The sequence below is a fragment of the Telmatherina bonti genome (assembly GCF_933228915.1).
Source record: "Telmatherina bonti genome assembly, chromosome: 16".
NCBI classification, from domain to species: Eukaryota; Metazoa; Chordata; class Actinopteri; order Atheriniformes; family Telmatherinidae; genus Telmatherina; species Telmatherina bonti.
Window position 1 is genome coordinate 22026892 of NC_136614.1, and position 22871 is coordinate 22049762.

The following is a 22871-nucleotide window of genomic DNA, read 5'->3' on the forward strand; positions in this document are numbered from 1 at the left end:
ATGCATTCAGACTCCAGTCCTGAGTTCGACCAGTGCTCCAGCTGTACGGCATCTCCTGGCGGGGACACCCCTGGGTGCATCCAGCATCCTTCTGACTCGCTTTCATCATCAGTGGACACCGCCGAGGTAGAAGCGGATCTGATCATTCAAAATGATAATAATAATAGCCCGAGAATAAAATCAAACAGGATGACTGACGCAAAACTTATTAGGTTGCATTCCTTGAATTCTGCATAAATCAGTATTTTCCACAAGACTATTGTAGATTGCTATAATTATTATGTAGAAATATGACTGTCTGGTGTGTCAATAGGCTATATCTGTTTTATTTTTATTTATTTATTTATTTATTTTTTTTTTTTTAAAAAAAAAGCTGTTTAAATATAGCGCAATTGTATTTCTCCTTTTATCATATTTTTTTAACCTTGTTTTGGACTCGTGCCCTTTGTTTATAGAATGATTATGGTGATAATCACAATGTAAAATGTGGCTGATGATATGAAATGTGTCATTTTGATAGATTTGAAAACTGTACATACTGATTAGTTAACTGACATTTCTGAGCTAAATGACTGACGGACCATTTGGTAGGTCAAAAGCTACGCGATTGCTCATTCGTCAGATATGCTAAATGGGCGACTGATTGTATGCATATGCATGTCTATTTTATATGGTTTTCTCCAGGAGAGTGACACCGGTGCAGCAGGCTCCTTTGTTCCGACTGTGACTGCAATCTCAACATCGCCACAATTAAAGTGGATGGTGCAGCCGACATCCATCACATCTGCCCCTGCTTCGTGCGGCCGCGCAAAAACCAAAACCCATGGCGCAACCCGGTCTTCTTCCTCAGCAGGTGTAAAGAAGACTAAATCTTGCAACAGGAAAGGGGCCAAAGAGCAGGTATGCATGAGAGCAAAGAGGGAAATGACGTTACTTTAAATAAATTGATCAATGAATCAATTCGTAGGCTACCTCAGTTCATTAAAAAGGAATACAGAAAGTCATACAGTTCAACGATATATTGTCCAACTCATCATCATGACACCCTTCCAAAGAGGTTAATTGAATGCAGTTATCGCAACATTTATTCAGGGACATTAAATGAGCAGCAACGAACTATTCTAACAGGACCAATCTAACGAGTTATGCTCGTAATACGGTGTCACCCATGCTGTAGGAATTGTGTTTAATGGTTGATTAAAGTTGAAGGAGCACAGCTCTGTGAATTATAAATGGGAAAGGAAGCTGCATAAAATGCGCGTTCACGCGTACGACTAGACCATGCCAGTGGTGCAGCATTTTAACGCACGAACAGAGTCTGCACTCGACAAGATCTGTATTCTTAGCACTCACTACAAAGAGGATGCTTTTTCTCTTTCTTTTGTGAGAAATGAAACGATGCTGACACATATTTAGATAGACCTGGAGAGCTTCGCAGGATGTGCATGAAATGTGTTGTGTCTCCTGATTGACTACAGCCTTCTAAAGAGGAAGAGGAAAGGAGGCGGATCAGGAGAGAGAGGAACAAGATCGCTGCAGCAAAGTGCCGTAACAGACGGAGGGAGCTGATCGACGGTCTTCAAGCTGTAAGTGTGGTAGCCTATGTTGTAAAATCACAACATGCATGTCTCCAAAGCTGAACACGTGCGTTAATATGACATGTCATTAAAGTCTGGAAGAGTAAAGCAGGGTTGGCTGCAGAGCATTGCTGACACCACAGGGTACGGATGTTCTTGTGCTTTACTCAGGCAAAGTCTCTTCTGTTTTTGTCCCCTTCTTGCCTCAGGAAACCGATTCGCTCGAAGAAGAGAGGTCTACCCTCCAGACAGAGATAGCCAACCTGCTGAAGGAGAAAGAGAGACTGGAGCATGTTTTAGCTTCGCATAAACCATCCTGCAAACTCCCTGGAAATGATGATAGTGACAGAGAGGATGATGATGTTAACTCAATGCTGCAGGATCCCCCAGCCTCCCCGCAGCTGCTGTCCATCCTAGAGAATGTAAAAACACCAGAGAGCAACACGACAAACGGAGAAACTATTGCTGGTCAAGACTTGGACAATGCCATGTGCATTCCTGCTGCTGCCATTTTGGGGAACTCCAACATCCTTCTATGTTCCAGTGCAGAAGAGGAAACTTTGGAGGACATAAAAGGAGATGACCTAGATGACTTGGTGCCCAGCCTGGAGATGCAAGTGACCTCTGATACAGCTGCATCTGTCCCTGACATAGACCTGAGCGGCCCTTTTTGCCTCCCAGACTGGGAAACCCTGTACAAGTCTGTGGCAAGTGATCTGGAATCTTTGAGCACACCAATCATGTCTTCCAGTCCAACTTGTAGCAATTATTGCACAGTGTTCTCCTTTAATTATTCTGAAATTGAATCATTGGCTGACAGCTGTGAGGACCTCAAAGGCAGCCTTGGTTCATCTGAGGGAATGAAAGATAGTCTTAACTCGCCAACACTTCTGGCCTTGTGAATGCAAATATGTTATGCAACAATATACTGGATTTGTATTCTTGGCAGCCAGAAAGCTCTGATCTCTCTTAAAGAATCTTCTGTAGTATGAGCTTTGATGTCGTGTAAACTTGAACATCAAAGGTTGTGCATAGATGATGTGTTTTTTGTGACTGTAGCAGGGTCGAATTCTTCCATATTGTCAGAACTGTCTGAGATGAGAATTTATTGCTGGATTTAAAATGCATGCAAACACAAATCATTTGTATTCCATGAAGAGGTGGCATCTTGCATATTTAAAAATCTACTTGTGACGTGATGTAAAATCATGCTTAATCGTTTGATATATGTGCAACACTGTGTACTGATGTTGTAGCGAGTGAAATTAGAGGATTACAAATATGTAGCAACGTATGTGTGTAACATCTTGCTGTAAGGTGTCCCCCTGACCTGACTTGACATTTCCTTTCAAGAGTTTCCTTGAAAAAAATGACCATGCCATGTATTTTCTCAAGATGTATTTTATGACATAGTTTATTTTTTTACATATTAAAAATTATGCAGATGCAAATAAAACCAAACAATGCTGGAAATAAAAGACATCTACAAACAATTTCATGTTGTTCTGTGATTAAGTATGAAATGTTTTTCTCTTTGTGTAAACCAATAACAGCACATCCTTTTTCTTTGGCAGCTTTCAATCATATCCTATATCTTCTTTAGCGTAGGACTAATAAATAAAAAAATCTAGAAGAATTTGTTTGAACATCTAAAAACAAAACAAACCATGCCGCAACAGTGTTATGATTGAGAGATCCGGAAATGTTACTGCATTTTCTGTGGGACAAGACTGTAAAAAATGCACTTGAGCCCCAGCTTTTAAAGGATGAGAACAGCTAAAAAAAAATACAGAACATATATAGCCTATTACAATTATACATATTAAATCTAAATCTCCTGATAACGACAATGAGAGTAGAACTGGAAGCCTTAGAAAAGTTAGCCTACAGAAAAAAGGAAAAAGGTAAAGTAAGCTTTGAAATCTTGTTTCCTGCTAAGTATCACTCCATAACGATGTCCCTGAGCCTATTTTGGCTCCAGGATTACATAAAACGCCACCGGCGGGGATTGAATCGTGTTAAATCTGAGTGGGAGCCGCAGAAACAGCAGGATAATTATTTATTCATAGTTCCATCTCTGCTCCACTATTGTCACGGTCAAGGGAATCCGATTCTTCAGCAGCGCAGTGCGTGCTGAACTGCCCGTACGTTACGTCAACGCGCCTGCCGTGCCGTTTGACTTCCCTTGACCATAAATGGATTTGCAGTTGTTTTGTTTCCATGGCAACGCGTTTCATTTTCAAGACTGACGAATAAAATAAAATAATAAAATAAAATACAATAAAACAAAACAAAACAAAAAAAACAAAACAAAACAAAATAAAATAAAATAAAATAAAATAAAATAAAATAAAATGAAATGAAATGAAATAAAATAAAATGCAGGAGTGCTGATAATCGTAGTCCGTTGAAACTTTCTCATCAATTAGAGAGCATCTTACATGCCTATGATGGTAACTGATCTAATAGCCTGCCCAATTAGGCTTTCACGGAACAGCAAACAGGAGATTTAATGACCACGGCCTGTTCTGCAACGAGTAAATGAGCAAATGCTTTAAAGTCGCATTAATATTGAAGATGGTGCTCTATTCTCAGGGTTGATGTCAGTAGGCTACTCATCCAGCCTCAGGATGCACTGGTTGAAATGAATATGTTTTAACATTATCTTGATTATGTTTTTGTGGTTTATCTGTATGTATGTTCTCCTTCCCTGTCTTGTGAGTGTTTTTTATGGACCTGACACTGTTTAATAATATTCTATTTAATAAATTGAATTGAACGAAGGTTATTTCTTTTCTTTTTTCTTACAAGATGTAGAATACGTGCAATATTTCATTTCACCAGTAGGGGATACTAAAGAGCGTAATGCAGCAAGACCCAACAAAAGCGCTCCTTTTATTAACTGTAGTGTATACGAGTAGAAAAATATGATCATCCTCCCTTTGTCATCATCCTTTAAAGATTTTTCACCTTCAGTCTCTTTCATACCCAAGGACTAACCAATGTTAGTCCTCCAGTATTCACATAAGTTAAAGTAGGCTGAGATTTGAAACAGAATTTCCCATGGAGTTTTACAGTCTTAGCAGACACAATTGAACACTCCTTTATTTCAACTAGTTCACAGTAAGTGTTGAACCCTGTCTGCTGAGTCATTACAATTATGAGTTTGGTACTTGGAAACATTTTGTGATGATCCAGAAGTATATAAGAAAGAAAACTCCAGAAATAAACTGGATATACTGGATATATATACTGTATATACATGTATATATAAAAATATATATATACATGTATATATATAAATATATATATATATATATATATATATATATATATATATATATATATATATATATATATATATATATATATATATATATATATATATATATATATACATACATTGCTATATACACACTTATATTCCTATCAACCTATATACCCATTGATTGATTTATGATAAACATGTTCTTAAATGGTGTTTAAAGAGAATTATCCTCCCATACAGTAAATTATTAAAAGTTGTAGAGTTGAGTTCTCGATAGGATATGAATCAAGTTAGAAGAGGAAATAAGTCATTATTTAGTCAATTTTGGAATTTATGGTGGCAGACCAAACAGGACAGTAGGACACTTAGTTGCCAAGTTTTTTCTTTTACTGTCTCATCTTTGGTCACGATTTGAAGCACAAGTATTTTAGTTCATTCTGTGCAGCCTTGAAACTAAAACAACTAAGTTTGGATTTACTGGTTAACATGCTCTCTACCAGTCTGCAGAACTGTTTTCAACTGAATGCTCACTTAAAGCATCCACACTTACTACATATTTATCTTCTTGGTATCTAGGGCTGCAGTCCAGTGGTTAGTCTAAATTGCCACCTGTTTAATTATTTTTTGCAGGATTTATGAGCTAACTGCTTGTCTGCATCATGTTACTCACCATAAAGCTTTGACTTAATCCCACTAATTAATAATATATAAATCATGCCATTTGAAAGGTTTCAGGATGAGATTACTTCACATCAGCACCCCATAGTCTCACACTGCCTGCCTGGTTACAGATATCAATCTTTCCATTATTTGTTGTGTTGCTCACTGCTTCCTCATCTGTTATCTCATGCACCTTCTGGCTGTTTCCTTCTTGCTGAGATATTCCCGAGGAAGTGCTATATTTACTGGGATAAATCAATGTCATATGGGTTTGGGAAGGCTGGGTCACCTGACATGAGTAACATTGTATGAGAGAGAGAACATGCTTATACTGGTGCCAAAGATAGTGTTGATGCATGCATGAACTCACTGGTTTTCCAGTTTAAGATTTGCAGTTAGTGATCCAGCAGGATTATAGTCATTTGCAAGTACAAAACAAAGAAAATGGAAACAAGATCAGCTCAAAGAAAACTGCTATGACAGCTAACAGCATGTAGCTCTCACAAGATGGAAATTAAGAAAATTTGAAGCAACAACTGCATGTCTATTATTAATTTTTTGATTAAAATGATAATGTTTGACTATGAAAACATGTCTTAATTCTCTGGCTGAATTCATAATGTAATTCTGTGTGTTAATACTGGTTCGTTTGTATTATTTCCCATGGCGGCATTAGTGCATCACTGAAGAATTTGACGTTCTGTTGGGGAAAATTGTTATGAGTTTGGTTTGTATTAAGTATTAGACATATATGCATTGATTTGCTGTGATCCTGCTGTGTTTTGTGTCTATGCACAAAGCTTTCTTTAAGTTATATGATCCTTCACAAAATAAACTATAGCAAAGTGAGAATTTCCTCTTGCTCAACTTTTGTAAGAAAATGGGAACTATCACTCTATAGTAACACATTGTGCTTAACGTTCATACACAAAGTGTGAAAAAAAAGGCAAAACCTCAATCATAGAATTTTAAATAACCTAACTCAAATTAGCACATTAATGAATACACTTCACTGTGGTTGACAACTGTCTGGGATTATTGGGAAAGAACGATAAAAGGAAGGAAATTAAATAAAGCTGCGTTTAAAAAGCCCAGCCACTCATCTTTTATGTCTGCGCTGTGGTGGGTTATGAGTCAGTTTGTGTCTGGTTCACTGGTTATTTCCCAAAGATGTGATGGCCAGTATTCATCAAAATATACTTGCACATTGAAATCAGACTGATTCTTAAAAGAAATGTGGTGAACTGACATTTTTACATGCAATTTTTAGTTCAGCTCTGTGCAGATGCCATTTCACAACAAAATGTCAAATAAACAACACATGGAGGGTGAGTTAGTCAAATGGAGAAAAAAGCTCTGAGTAAGCTTGAGGGACAAACAAAGTTACAAGATAAGAGGGATGCAATAATGGTACATAAATGATTAGCCAACATAAAAGTATTTCAATACACTGTAAAGCATTGTTTTGCACAATGTTTGTACAAGTATAAACTAAGAGTCTTATTATTTTTATTACAGTAAATTGTTAATAATATATTACTCAACTATTAAATTCTCCTAAATGGTTACAGAAATGGGAGGTGTGGAGGGTGGAATTTCAAGCTATATCTGTCCAACAACTTTTAATTTTTTTACTTTATGGTCAGTCACAACATGTTGAGGGTAAGATATGAATGAAAAACAGATATGGATAAAAACATAGCTTGGCTCAAACATCAGTGCATATACACTGAAAGGTTTAGCTCATGTTACATAAACTCTTCCTGATGTTACTTCATTTCACCTCATACATTTCAGACAATTTGAGGCTAAGCTAGAAAGGAGCCTTTTGTTAATTTAGTTCAGAAGTTACCTCAAACTCAACACACAGTCAAACAGTTTTTTGACCTCTCCTCAGTCCAGATGCGTATTTAACCAGTTCCAGCTAGGTGACTTGCTGTTTCTAGTTCCTCAGAAGTCTAATTGATTCCTGGACAGATGAGCTTCCACAACCAGATTTTATGATGCCTGCTAACATTTGATTGTCATTCCCTTGACTGAAAACACATGAATCTATTTTTAATTTGAAGGCAACTTTGAAAATAGGTTGCAATATTTTTGTTCTTCATCTTAAGAAATAATCTATCAATTTCAACTCTAACTAAATAAATTTGCATTCTCATTTAATTGGTTTGTCAGTATTGTGAGGACTCGCAAAAAAATCTGATGACATTTAAGGTCAACTATATGCAAATTCTGAGTAGTTTTAAGGCTTTTATGTATTTACTATTAAACATGGCAGAAGGTGAAGGATCAAATTCAAACAAATGAGGTGAAGTCAGCAGATAAATGGCAAAGCCAAACTTTATTGACTTATAAAGCAGAATAAAAAACATAAAGAGCTGCAGAAGCAGGGGATTTAATAATGACTTACATGGTTAACGAAGACCCAGTAAACAAGGCAGCTTTGGCAAAAGAATTATGTCATAATAAATAAAAAAAACAAACAAGGCAGGATATATACAGTAAATGCAAATAAACAACAGGTGAAGTCTTCAAACAAAGGCCTGGTGGGACAGGGGCTGGAGTAACACCACCAGCTTTAAGTAGTCATTGTGACTAGAAAAGCGCTATATAAATACAGGTCCAAGTACCATTTATTACAAAACAGTCAAGAAACATAAACTCTACAAAACTCAAAGTACACAAAAATCCATGACAAGTTTAACAAACAAAATAAAAATAAACAAACCCACTAAACAATATTCAATTAATATAAACTTAACCAGGAGATGTTAACAGGAGAAAACCTGATAAAAAACAAACAAACAAATAAACAAAAAACAAAAACACAAAAAGCAAACAAACAAACTATCAAACAAAAAACAACAATAACAAAAAGACATACCAATCTACTACACTAAAACACATAAAACACATAGACCAGGAAAGCATAAGTCTATGCCAAAATGAAAGAGGTGGAAAGTCAATATAAAAAATGAATTAAGGTAAAGAATTCTTGCTCATGCAGAAAAAGCAGTTTGTTTGCGTTTACATTCACTGCCACAAAGCAAGATAGTTTGGCAGAGCTGGAAAACCACCAGCTGAATTCACTCCCCATTCATCATCTTGATTGATACAAAAATCTTGACAGGTACTGGACTGTGAATTAAGAGGCACTTTTTTTTTTCTTTTAATGTGCAAGGCTTTTAAACTTGATTCCAATTTTGATTAACAAACGTATTTCTAATCATTTCTGTGTATTAGTTCACCATCTCATCTTTTAACAACTTTCTCCTGAAAAAAAGCATTCATAAAAAAAATAAATAAATAAAAAATCTATATGTCACTCTGGTTTGCCTGCTGTTATTAAAATAGCTTATTGTTCTTGGCAGGGAATATTTTTTCTTATAGGCTTTAAATGCCAAATGAACCCATAGCATGTGTGTTCATGTGATGAGTGATGTGTGTGGCTGCCTCCCTGCAGACACTAAGGAATTCAGCTGAAAGCATAAACCTGCAAAGTGAAAAACCTCTGTCCTGTCTGCGCCATGAACATCCAGGACCCTCCTACCTTATGAAATCTCTCCATGTGCGAGTTCAGTTCTGCTTTATTAATTCCAAATGTCTCCCCTAAAATTTGTCATCTACGTTGAGTGCGACTGTGACGCACAGTCCGCCCTGACCTCCCCTCAGATGGGAGACATAAATCACAGTGGAACCAAATTAGAATCTAAAAAAAGGAACAGAGTGGGGTATTTTGGTGAGCCTCTAATAACTCAGCTGCTTGTTCTAGATGGAACGGTTGAGTTGGCATCGCGTTAAACCCAACTGAGCCCCTGATAATGGTATAGATAAAACCTGACATGCAATAAAAAGCAAAATGAAGAATGAGTGGCTTGATTGGTTGCTTTATTAAAATGACACTATAATACAATTTTGCTGCAATATGATGCTTTGAAAACACAGTTCAGAGATTAAACTTGCAGGTCAGTCTTGGCTTTAAAGTTGGATATTGAAAGCACTTCTAGTTTGCTGAAGTGAATGATTTAGTAATCTCCACCTGCTACTCTCCTTAATCAAAATGTGCCCAACTAATGTTTTGTCTACAGTTTTTTACGATAGCGTCTGTGAGCCCTGTAATACGCAGTGAAAAGAAGTGTTGAACTTCATTATAGAAGTTTAGCAGAAGGTAGTTACAACTGCTTTCACTAGAGGGAGGCAGCAGGAAGAGTCATTTAGATGGTTTTTCTCAAACTTTCTCAGCACACCATTAGAAATACTGATAGTAGGCATGTGGATTTTTATTTCTGTCTACGAAATGAGCTCCAGTGTGATGGAAGCTTGAAGAGAAATAAAGTTTGTTAAATAAGTAGCTAAAGTATTCAAATACTACAGGAGTTACTTTGGCATCAGTCTTTCTCCACCAGCTGCAATAGAAGCTCAACTTGTAGCTGTGTGTCTCTTTCACACTCATAAACATGTGTAAAAGCCACACTGGGCAAACATCTGAATGCATCTTTAGGAGCCAAATGACTTAAGAGAAAAATAAAGTGTAATTACCTAGTTATAATTTGTGACTTTTTTTCAATAGCAGCAAAGTTACCCTAAATATGTCCATCCAGCAAAATGCATAAATAGAAATGCTACTGACATACTGAATGTTATTGAAACTCAGGCTTGAAGTTTCCAAATCAGAATAACATGAACTGTCAATTGCACTGGTGTCCAAATTAGTTCTGATGTCACCAGTCTTTCCCTTAGTTAGGTACCCACCTTTTCCCAGATTTGAGGTAAATTAAAAAAAAAAAAAAACTTTCCACGATTAGCAATCAAGTTTCAAGTTTTAGCAATTTACTATCCGCAATGGGAAACTTGATTTACAGACAGGCTCTTCTGAACATATTACATTAAATCCAGTCTCTCACAACAACCATGTTTGTAAAATAAACATAAAACAAATATAAAAACTGTCCAAAAACAACAACAAAAAAAAAACAACTAACTTGTTAATGAAAGAGTACATTAACATTAATAGTATAAATAGTGAAGAAACTAACAAACAAACAAGCAAACAAGAAAAAAAAAAAACCCAATTTATTTTTATGAGGCCATTAAATTTGCTCTTATAAATGCTCTATTACCCCAGGATGTTATGGGCTGTTAACCCACTGAGTTTCCTGTAATATGTAAATGTTGTAAAACAAACAAATTCAAACAATTGTGTTTGTGTTTAGGAAAGAAAATTCTCCAGTATGTGTCTGTTAAACATTATATTTTCCAAAGAAATACCCTATCTCTGCTGATTGTTTTATTCAACCCCTTTCACATATTTGTTTTTGCTATAACTGATATGAATTCTGTGGAAATGTTTTAGGTGCTAAATAGGATCTTATTTTCAGCAGAAACCTTTTGCTTGACAGTAAACACCACTGTGTACTAAACATTCGCGGCTTTATTTATCGAGCCGTTTACGGCTGTAGGCGTGTTTTACCAGTGTCGATGGATTTTCTTTCTGCCTCTCAGTGCTGAAACTTTCCTGTCCTGTCTTGTGTATGTTTTCTGGTTGCTATGGGTGGAGCAAACAAAGCCTCAGCCCTCCTCTCACATTATTTTCATCCTTGCTTACGTCTGGGACCTCAGTTCCGCATTCCAGAGCCTCACAGCCGACATTAGTACTTAACCGGGCTGATGCAACGACCTCTGCTCAGTCTCTAAACCTACCTGCTTCCCGACTCCCACACCGTCCTATTGTTGTTGTCACTGCGGATTTTTGGACGCACAACAGGTAAGTCTGTTTGAACCGTCGAGCTCAGACGCAGCTGTTACGCACATGTTCCTTTTGTCTATTTTTGTGGCTTCGCGTATTTGCATTATTTTTTCGCACTTTTCCCACCACGTTGTCGAGATTGAACACGCTGAATTGACTTCGGCGCGACTTCCTGAGCGAGATTAAAAACGGAGAAAATCTACACATGAGGATGTGTTTTTCACCAACTGAGGGAAGAAATAAATTAAAAAAAAAAAAAAAGTGGAAAAGTTTTTTGTTCTAATTTTTTTTTAATACCGCAGCTGCCTGTTCATTGCTGCCAATACTTTTAAGGACATTGTAGTTACAAGTGTTGTAGCAACTGTCGTTTTACAGCTCGTTATTTACACACCCGCTGGCCTATGTCAGGGGGCATCTTCATCTCGGGAAATCTTCCTTTCAGTGTTGCCAAACTGAAGTGTCCGTTAGCCTGTTGAAGACTGTTATGTAACACTTTGCACATTGTGGGGTTAAAGTAGTAAACCACTTGTTAGCCAGTCTGCTGCAGCAAGCAGGCTGCCCGTAATAAAGACGGGAAGTGAGGGAATAGCCTCCTGGGCACAGACTTGTAAATAAAAAAAAGAAAGCACCCACACTATCATGATAAGATACCCACTGAGACAAAGACACAAAACGACCACAAAGATAAGTATGTGTTTTGTAGTTTCATTGAGGCTGTTTTGTCTTGGTGAAACTGAAAAGTCTTGATCCATGCGCTTGCAGTAATTGTTCTGTTTTCTTGTGGTTGTTAATTTAGCTCCCCCTGATAGTTTTATGTCTCTTTTGTATCGCCGGTGTGTCATTCATTTGAATCATTTTGCATCTCATTGCCATTATTATGTGATTCTGCTGTGATTTCATTGCCATAACCTCAGGTCTTCTGCCTCTTGACCTCTTTTGAGCCAGGTAGTCTTGGTCAGTAATCTCACCGTGCATTATTAATTTTAATCATTTCACATGTACAGTCATACCATTTGACCAGACTGTTGCAGCATTAAAACTGGCTAACTCTTTCCATTCACATGACGTAATCCTACATGTTTCTCGAAAGTCAACACCTTGGTTGCAAGTTATAAAACAGATTAGCTAAGACTGCCAAGATTTATACTTACGTTACACTGCTTCTTCTCTAAATGCTTAATTATCTTGTCATTCAAGCTCTAGTAACAAAAGCTCTTATTCTCGCAGAAAGAAAAGTGGCATACCTTTTGAATTTTTTGACAGCATCGAAACAAAGTTATTCTTTGACAAAACGAAAGTTTTCTCTTAGTAAGACTTCCTCAGATGTTTACCAGAGATGTCCTCTGAAGTATCACTTTGCTACTCTAACTGCGATAAAAAAGAAAAGACATTCTTGACTAATTTACCTTTACACATAAGTGAGGTAAATAAAGTGTGAAGTGTTTGGCAGCACATAAGCACAGCTGAGGATTTAAACTCAGATCATCTTTTTTTCCCCTGTCGTTTTACACGTTATAGATGCTTAAGTCACTTTTCTGGATATTGGCTGAAGGATGTGTGTGTCTGCAGGCCTCAGATAGATTTTTTTCTCCACAAGTACCAGTAAAACATCTGCATGGTGCCCCTTTTCAGTCACTCCTGCACTTGTGTTCCCTTTTTCTGTTTTGGGCGAGTCCTGTAAACAGTTATTTATCTTGTACATGTATGTAGGCCAGTTCATTTACCCTCAGTGGCCTGTAGGTTAATGACCAGTCACGGAATTGGGAACACGATTGGCAGGTGTGGATTTTGTGTGTATGTGGTGAAGGTGGGGAGGGCTTTTCATTGGTTCATAAGTTCAGAGTTTTCCTACACAGTGCATGCATGTCCTTCAGCTGGTGCAGTGCATGCTTGTACAAATATATGCCACTCAGGGGAAACTATTTCTGTTTTTTTTTTTTTTATAGATGTTTCCTTTATGTATCTGCGCTTGTCTGGGTCTAAGTGACTGAGTGTCTGTTTCGGAGGGTTTAAATGCCCAGCGCCTGCCTAGATACATCCGTAAGATGGTTTCCGCATAAATGGAACTCTGCAGTGGATTAATAGGAAAGGGCTGGCGAACCGACAAGCAGCACAGGGCCGACAGGGCTCAGAGGCTGGACGTGGGCGCACAGGGTTTATTTTAAGTAGAAATGCCTTCCAGTGTGTCTCTGGAGAGCTAGAATTGCCAGGCTGCACCCCAGCACACTGAATAGACAGCAGACGCATTGCAGGCGAGTGAGCCAACTATGCAACAACTCAATGGCACTAATACTAATGCTGGGAGAGCAACTATTCCCTGCTATGGGTATCACATTATCAGTATCACATTGTAGTCCCCATAAGTCTTTCCACATGGTTTGTAAAAACAGTATTTTGAGACAGTCTAGATGTGCAGTGTGAAGAAACCACCCAAATATCTAAAAAAAAAAAAAAAGAAGAAAAACTGTGAAAGGAAGCATTGAAGTTAGTGTTACAAGACCGGTATGCTTAAAAAAAAAAAGTAGTTATGGTTTCCAGATTTCTTGAATGTCTTTTTGAAACTGAATTAATTTTTCTTTGAAAAAACAAAACAAAACAGGACTCTTATCATGAAAGTGTGACCCCAAGCTTTATTGATCTTTAGCTCAAAGTTTCTGAGAGCAACAAAAGAATCAAATACATCGCACAATGCCGACACCAGAGCATGTTTAATCATCACACTGCTTGCACTGGACAAGTGTCTGCTTGACATGGGGCAGATGATGAAATATCAGAGGACAAAGTATGAAACAGTTTTAAAGTGACAACCGCATGTTGCGTAACGCTCGTGATTGCTTCAGCAGGCAGCATTAAATCTTAATTTTCTGGACGTGCTTGGCCAATATCTTGTGTCAGTGATTGCACATAACTTGCCTTAGATTTGTCATTGAAGCAGGCTTCATTCATTGTAAGAGGCTTTTGTCTACATTTTTGTATTTTGATTGAATTAATCTGCGTCTGAGCCAAGCCAAAGTTTTTCAGTCCAAATGTGACTGTCAACATGGAGAAAAATAGTAACAATATAATAATTCAACCAGGACCACCCAGAGGCAGAACATAAACGTGAGACTGTTTAAATGGCATGAAGCAGGCCAAGCATGAACCTTGCCAGTGATCACAAAGTCATGTTTGAATGCTCCGTGCATATTTGCAGATTTGGATTTGTCTGAGAAAAATATTATCTGCAGTAAAATGTAGTAGTTTCCTACAAGTTTCCTACATGAATTTCATGCAGTCCAGTTTTTTGACTACTGAGACCTTAGAGAGTAGTTTGAGTTGAATGTTAATAACCGTGTTTAATAGATTCAGGGTGTAATTTCTTAAGGAAAGGAATTTTAAAAACTTCCTCATCAATGTGGCAAGAAAAAAAAAAACAATTACCCTTAAGATAAGTTGTTAGAGATAACACCAGTACATTAGGACAGCAGCCGTTATGACAGTGTCTTCTCTCTTTCCACGCCTGTTTCTTGTCTTGTCTCTCCCGTGACACTAGAATGAGGAGTTTGAGGCATGTTAATACTGTATATTTGGACTGTCCTGTCCTCGAGGAAAGCCGCTGCCAAATTCTCCGGTTTCCCCAGAGGATTGCGAAAGACTGTAACTCGGCACACCGCCTGACTGAGTGCAGACGGTAATGATGATCGCTGAGACCTTGGCCAGAGATTGAGAGAGTGTAGTTTGGCTGTAGCCTCCCTGCTCATTGCTCATTTTGAGCATTTGTGTGGAACTAGAGGTGCAGAAGCTGTTTGCAAGTGGTTTTGCAAAAATGCTAGTGTGTGGCCTCTACAATGCCTTATTAATCCCAAACCGGAGTCGAATGAAGTAGGCTATCCCATAAAAAGGGGTGTAATGGTATCTCATTCCCATTATGCCTTGATGAAGTAATATTGAACTTGATCATTTTACCAGCACAAAAATTCTGAGATTCCAATTATAATTAAATAAAAAAAAGTCACCCATTCTGGGGAGGTCTATTAAAAGCATTGGTATGTAAAGGTGATGAGGAGCCTTTGAAAGTCTGTGCACCCCCACCATTCAGAAAGGAATGAGGATAATGGGGCCTCCAGTCATGCTACTGGCTGTTGTTAAGGGGCTGAATTCCTCAGCACTGCTAATTGCCCTCAGGAAATAGACACATTTTCTAGAGCTGAAGACAGATAAAGTATGTGTGCAAGGAAACAAGTGAACTGCACCATATGTGCATAAGTATGTGTAACCCTCACATACAGCCTTAAGGATGCACTCTACACATACACATCCAGCGAACTTCACAACGGATAGATTTCTCTTGGGCTGATGCCATGACATGCATTTAGTATGATTCTATATTTCCATAACTTATGCATAACATTTCCGCTCCAGGCTTCAGCTCATCTCCTCTCAGTAAGTGCTAGTGTGTCCACACTGCTGCTGAACTTTGTATGTGTCTTTGTTTGAGGCTAGCGTGGGTCCAAAAGTTGGGGTTTTGGCTTTTCTGCTCGACTGCAAAAGCACAGTAAGGCCATTGCATCATCGAAAGCTGACCACTAATCTTTGACTGCTAGCTGCTGCTGAGACACACACACACAAACAGAGGGAGAGAGACAGGAATATACCTCTTTTGAAAAATGTAAAATTCACTTTGACTCATGCTTTTGGGTATAATTATGCCCTGCAAGACACACATAGGCAAACATTCCCTGAGCTGTGCAGGTGAGACTTCATTGGGGTTTCGTGTCTTTAGGTCTGAATAGGTGTTGAGTTTGCGAGGGGGATTTTCAGACGGGACAGATTAAACACAACAAACTTTCTACTCAACATAAAAGGCATGTTTAACTCAAGAGTCAGACAGAACCTGATCTGTGCTGTAGTTTACTGATTTGTCTTGAATCATGCCTAAAACACTTTTATGTCAAGATAGCTGATCGCCATCTTGTTTCTGGATCATCTTAACCTTTGTTTGGCTGCTGGCAAAATGAACAGATTTTTTTTTTTGTAATACTTTCTTCTGATTATATGTAGACTAATCCTAAATATGTGTGTTCTTAAATACTGAAAGTCTGTCAGTGTGTGTGTGGTGAATGATGGGCTCAACTGCATGTTTCAACAAGCCACACCAAGGAATGGGGGGGGGGGTGGGGGGGGGGGGTGGGCTTTCCTTACGGATCATGGTTCAGTTACAATGTGCTGCTGGCAGTTAAAGTGAGTTTAATGGACATTAAATAAAATGATTCTGGTGTCTAATGTCATATGTATGCATTGACTGGTGTCAGTTTCTTTTGAAAAATAGTCTTCGCCCTAATTTCAGATGTCTGCGTGAAGCCCAGAGTGTCTGGCCAGCTTTGATATTTAACTCTACTTTGGCTCTGAAAGTGATTGGCTCAGTCAGTTTTAATGGGTGCTTCAGTTCTCTGTTGCTGTGATTTTGGCAGAGGGCTCAGTTTTTACTGCATCTTTTAAATTCCACCATAGTTGTCAATCGACAAAAGTTAGTAAAAGAGAAAACATCACATCGTCTTTATTACAGGTGTAAAGATGAGCCACTGGAAATCAAATCTGCTTTTAACATAAAAGATTTAACTACATCGTAATATTCACTTCTCGGTCGTATACAGTGTGTTGTAAACTGGTTGATCAAAGCAGGACTTCAGCTCAGAGTGGGGGCTCACCAGTGCATGCTGAGTTAACAGAATTTCCGAGCCATTTCATCAGCACACCAGGCTTGCCTAGTGCCGCATTCATTTCTATTGAGACAGCAGTGTATTTGCATCTGTAGAGTAGTTGCTAGTGAGATAAACATAAACCAACATTGCTTAGAGCTAATGTGAAGAGATTGTTTGGCTTTTATAAGAAGGGAGAAACATTCTGTAGAGCTGTGATTAAGCACAGGGGAAGCAATCCAGACCTGGACACGGTTTAGACATCATTGTGAATCCCTGGAAGATAACACAACTAGCAAAAGCAGCAACAGCACAAGATAAAGACATGGATATTGACTTTTTACAACTATAATGTAGATAATTAGAACTTCAATTTAAGACAATTTATAGATAATATAGATTTATAGATAATCATATTCAGCCTGCAGCTGTTTAAAGCTACAGCTTTCTTGACATGATTGGCTTTGATAAGAAAAAAAAAAAATCAAGCGTTTCCCTGACCGTCGTGTGGCAGATTGCATATCAAAATAAAGAATATGTAACATAGGAATAGTAAAAAGCAGTTTCCTTTTTAAAGTTAATTTTCCATGTGCCATATATGTGGCCAAGTATGTGTTTTTTAAAGGAAAGATAAAATCCTAGTCTTTAATGGTTTATTGAAACATTATGCTCAGATTTGCCAGATTTCAGCCTGAATGGAGAAAACATATGGATATGCTGGAATGGGAAATGTGTTGGATCTGTTACAGTATGATGGTCTTGTTGTTACACAGCCTCTCCGCCGTATGTGAAGGCCTGAGCACCTTCCCCTACATCTCTCCAGGGAGTCTCAGAGAAAAGGAATTTTGTCTGAGACTTTTTTTTTTCCAAAACCAGAGCCTGTCTTGTTCCTTTCCCCTCCAGCAAAAACAACAGTTTTCTGCCAAGTGCAGTGTAAATGGGAGTATACATAGAGTGAGAGAGGAGGGAGGGGCAGTCAGAATTTAAGTAATAAAATGCAAAGTGAGACAGTGGCTCCACACACTAGCCTTTCCTTAGAGTGCATAAATGATGTAGACTGAGTTTGGTGGTGAACAAGTCAGGAAGCCAATAAAGATTAAATGAATGATTCTTGGCTTTAAATGTATTGCATCCTCCTTTATAAGTACTTTGCTAGATAAAGTTGTAATCAAATAGGAGAAAACCCCCCCCCCAAAAAAACCTCTTGTTTAGTGTGTCCAACATGTCATCACAATCAATGGCAAAACTAATCAGTTACAACTTAAGTCAAGGCAGAAGTAAAACTAACATGTTTAAAAGGCCTAGCACAGAAGCTGCACCTAGCTGCTCTGTATTATGCACCATAGTAAACTCTAGTCCAACTGTAAAAACAATTTGAGACCAGCCCATAAGCAGGGTGGAGTGCATTAGAATACAGTTACATAACCTTTTTTTTTTTATTACCTCCTTTATACCCTTTGTAATAGACATAGTCTTTCAGCCCTACCAAAAAAACAAGAGAAGGAAGGACAACTTCTAACTTTCAATACAGTCAGTCTGTCAGCTTTTCACCCACCAGCAAAGTCAGCTGTTTTTTGCAGCCCCTCACAATGCACGTCTTTGTTGGTTTTATATGAGAGGGGCTTTGTTCAGTTTTTGCCAAACCTGTAGAGGTTCAGCTACAGCAGAAAGCTCAGGAGGCAGATGTGAATAAAGCTATTAATGTCAAAGTTGCATTAGTATCATATGTGCTTTCTGAAACTCCTCGTAGCCTTGGGTTTGCTTGGTAATCCTATCTGCTGCCAGCGTGCCCAAGTTGTTGAAGTATCAGTTGTTTCAGGTGTGTGTATATTTAGTGAAATATGAATTGGATCCACCCAATTATTTTGCTCTTGCTCAGAAAATGTTTTTATCTATTTACCCACTGGTCACTTCTTTTTTACTGCATTTGTGTGTCTACCTGAGTATGGCGCAGTAAGGGAAACAGGTTTTTTTTTTTTCTTAATCAACTTTTTAAATCCAGCTCTCATTTTGCATCTCCAGAGTTGTAGGATTGGGCAAAGTTGAGCTGGTTCAAGTTACACTGTTTTCATCTTTTAACATTTGTTTTTTATTTGACCATCAGAGGTTTTCTAACTCTCTGCCTCACATTAAAGAGATGTCTTAATTCTCCTGCCTCTTCCATTATTTCTGCACAAGCTTTCTTTTTTCTCATCTGTCTCTCATTCCTCCCTGATTACTTTCAAGATTGCTGTGGTCAAACCGTCCAAACTACCCTAAATTGTTGGAAAAGGGTGGTGATTGAATGCATGAATGTTACCCACCCTTTGATTTTCTTTGTATCCTCCTCAGTAAAATCAGATGAGTACTTGAGTCCAAAACCACTAAAATGATCAGAAGAATTAAGATGGAAGATGGTGCTTTGTTTATACTATCATAGTAGAGGCTTTCCTGGCCTCACTTTGCATGCAGTGCAGCAGAGATGAGTGTGCAGCTGATGACAGCATTGGGTTTGTTTTTTCACCAGCTGTCGACTAAGAAGATAACACAGCTGTCAAAGCTGTCAACTTTTGCTTGGATTTTTGGAAATGGCAACCTGTACTTAGAGAGACAAGAACAAAGGCAGTATATGTGTATGTATGGACGTATTGCTTCTAGTTTTATGTAGGCAATGATACCACTAATAGGCAGTTGATAATATACAACACTAACTAAACAAAACCCGTTGGTACACATGATATCTATTTTTTTTTATTTTTTAGCATATTTCTATTAATCAGTAGGGACAATACACCATGTTCGATCAGATTATTGGATTGTGGGTGGGTAAGATGATGATTTGCTCTTTGTATCTGAAAAAGGAAGAGCCTAATACAGGAAAAACTACTTGCAGAGCCGCAGCTCATTAAATCCTTGAATAGGAGCCGTTGGGATGCAGGTCTGATTATGTTCTACTTTGCAAAGACAGAAGGAAAAGAAAAAACATTTTTTTGGAAGAATTTCAACACTAAAAGATTGTGATGAAGATGCTTTTTGCCACAGCGACTGGTGTGTGATGATGCTGAATCTGTTGTACATGCTGCTACTTGAAAGCAGAAAATGAAAAAGAAAAAAGATAATTTTGCAAAAATTACAACACAAAAAGGCAACATGGTGGCCAGTACAGACGAAAATGTCAACTTCACAGAAATCTGATACCTTTGTGATTCCCTGAATTATTTCAGTATTTCACTGGTCTTTGGTTTGACTTCATACTAAAGAGGAAATAGAAAATTCTAAGAATATGGACTTGGCATTTTCATCATACAACCAAAAATGCTGCTCTGAACTTTCATATTCAGCACTTTTTAGACCCAATCCTCTTATCCTAATAATTAACCCTCTTCCTCTTTTCTCTCTCTGTTCTTCTCTTACCCTACAGCGGCGGTGGTGGCCCTGTTGGACATGATGCCGGGACAGATACCTGACCCTTCGCTGGCAGCGGGTTCCCTGCCCAGCCTGGGCCCGCTGGCGGGCATCTCGGCCACCACACTCACCGATCAACTAAAGCTGGCAGACTTCCACCAGCTGGGCTCCATGCTGTCCCCGTTACATTTCCTGGGGAGGCTGGGGAAGAGGCCGCTGGCTATCAAGACAGAGGTGAGAGGAGAAAAAAAGAGAAGAAAAGAGGAAATGGTGAAGAGGAAGCGTGTATGTGAAAAGTGTTGGCTTTAGTTTGTATTAAAACTGTATTAAAACTGAATAACAGCAGGGGTTATTATGTTTGTTGAAATGCACACGAGCAACAGCAGACTTGTTACATTTATGTGTTACTTTATTATGTTTTTCTGTCATTATTAGACTATTGGAATGACAAAAAGTAAAGTGGCTGCATCAGCAAGTTATTTACGTATGCCTTTAATGCTGATTTTAAGCAAAAAACACCCTGTGTTTGCAGAGGGACGAAGATGAAGAAAGGAGGAAACGAAGACGAGAAAAAAACAAAGTAGCCGCAGCGCGATGCCGAAACAAAAAGAAGGAACGCACTGACTTCCTTCAGAGGGTGAGTCCGTGACTCAGCACTGCATATTAAGGAGCAGCAGCAGAGCAGCCAAGTAGAGTCTGTGTCTCTAGAAGTTTTTTTTTATTTCTCCTAAAACTCATTCCTAAATTGGAAACTAATAATTGGACATATTTGTTCAGGAATCAGAGCGTCTGGAAATGGTGAACTCTGAACTGAAGGCCCAGATAGAAGAGCTCCGTCTTGAGAGGCAACAGCTAATGGTGATGCTTAACCTCCATCGACCCACATGCATCGTGAGGACAGACAGCGTCAAAACACCAGAGAACGAGGCCAACCCTCTGCTGGAGCAGCTTTCCACAGAAGCCAAGTGAAAACCAGGAAAGCGGGGACCAAGGTCCCAGAAATCTTGACTAGCACCACCACAACTGCCATTTTAAATGAAAGCATAACTGGCAATACAAATCTGAACAAGCACTTGAGCTCCAAGATGGAGACTTTTGCCCAAAGATCTGAGGTTGTGGGGCTTCCTTAGTACTGCTACATGAGCTGGCTCTGTCCATTGGAAGACTGGAAATCTCCAGTTTCATCTCCAGGTAAAGTGTTGTTGATGACACCTGCTGTGCCTAGTTGTGACTTCAACCGTCTCTACAGAAAGGGACCAATGGAAAAAGTAGAGAACTACTGGAAACAGCGCTGAAGAAACACACTAATAGCAACATGGTGCTCTGTTATAAAAGCCCTGAGTAGATTGTGTGGCATTGTTTCAATGCAGAGACTCATAAAGGCTTAGTGTTATGCAGTTTTCCTATGTATGCTAGCTGACATATACAGGTGTAGAGTTTTTAGGTTATAATACTCGATACAAATACACCAGATGGAGTACAGTTTTTTATGTTGATTTCTATACCCTGCCTCGGCGATGGCAATTACCGGTTGATCCGATCTTTGGTGACGCTGGCGTCATTAAAAGCACATATTCACAAAATGTTTACACCCTTATTTTTGGACTTGTTGTCTGTTCATTATTGTGCTTATTTTATACTGCTTTGTATACATAAACATATGAAATGCTTGTTAATCACTTGATGTGATTTGTCTTTATGTTTTTTCAGTCTGTCATGTGCTGCGCTGTCAAACAGCTGTGCAGTGTTTCTTTGTCTGTTCAACACCTGTATCGATGTATGAACTCTCCTATTCAGAATAGATTAAATTTTATTTTCTGACTACAAAAAACAATAAGTGTTTTATTTATCTATTTTTCACTATCTCAGAGGGAAGTCTGGGCTTCCCTGCTTTTTCTGCTGCCCCCGCGACCCGGAAAATGGATGGATGGGTGGACTGCTTCACATCTGTAACTTGGCACATTTTCTAAGAATACATCTAGTCAGTCGTCATGTTCCCAGTTACGACACAATGAACTTTTAAGTGACAGAAATTGTGTAATTGTGTTTTCTTCTGCTGGGTAAAATTGCCAGGAACAAGGCCTTACTTTCATTTGAGACTGAAACGTTCTTCCTTAGAGTTCTTTCTCACTTTCTTAAAGCTCAGCTAAAAAAGACAAAAAACAAAAAAAAAATCACACAAAACCCTTCCTCTGAAGACGGAACATAAGTAAACAGAGTTTCAGCTAATTTGATCGTCCTTCCAGAGAATCCATTTTGTTTATAGGAAAGATATATGTATATTGTAAGATATTTTAGATTAAGTCATTATTATGCTGATGAATACTCATGGTTCAAAAGATAAAATGATATTCTAACAGACTTGTAAAAATAATTAATCATTTATAAAAAGCAACAGGTTTATTAAAACTGGCAGACGGTACTCACTTTTAATCATTCACAGCACATAAAATCATTAACATTTGCAGTTTTTGGAAAATCACTCTGTGGATTATTGTTAAAACCAAGACTAAATGACTGATCTTTAGGCCATGAAGCATGCAGTGGAAATTTAG

General features: G+C 38.3%; 2 protein-coding genes across 2 annotated transcripts; both read left to right on the forward strand.

Moving 5' to 3' along the window:
- LOC306767548 (protein c-Fos-like) lies at positions 1-2479 on the forward strand (the record flags this gene model as incomplete). The annotated part of the gene is made up of 4 exons (XM_079255613.1): positions 1-126; positions 685-900; positions 1479-1586; positions 1787-2479. The coding sequence occupies 4 exons, from the start codon at positions 1-3 to the stop codon at positions 2477-2479; spliced, it is 1143 nt and encodes a 380-aa protein (XP_079111739.1).
- Positions 2480-11141: 8662 nt separating this feature from the next.
- On the forward strand, positions 11142-22107 carry jdp2b (Jun dimerization protein 2b). The gene is made up of 4 exons (XM_079255363.1): positions 11142-11272; positions 20333-20550; positions 20849-20953; positions 21094-22107. The coding sequence occupies exons 2-4, from the start codon at positions 20356-20358 to the stop codon at positions 21283-21285; spliced, it is 492 nt and encodes a 163-aa protein (XP_079111489.1). The 5' UTR covers positions 11142-11272; positions 20333-20355; the 3' UTR covers positions 21286-22107.
- Positions 22108-22871: the final 764 nt, after the last annotated feature.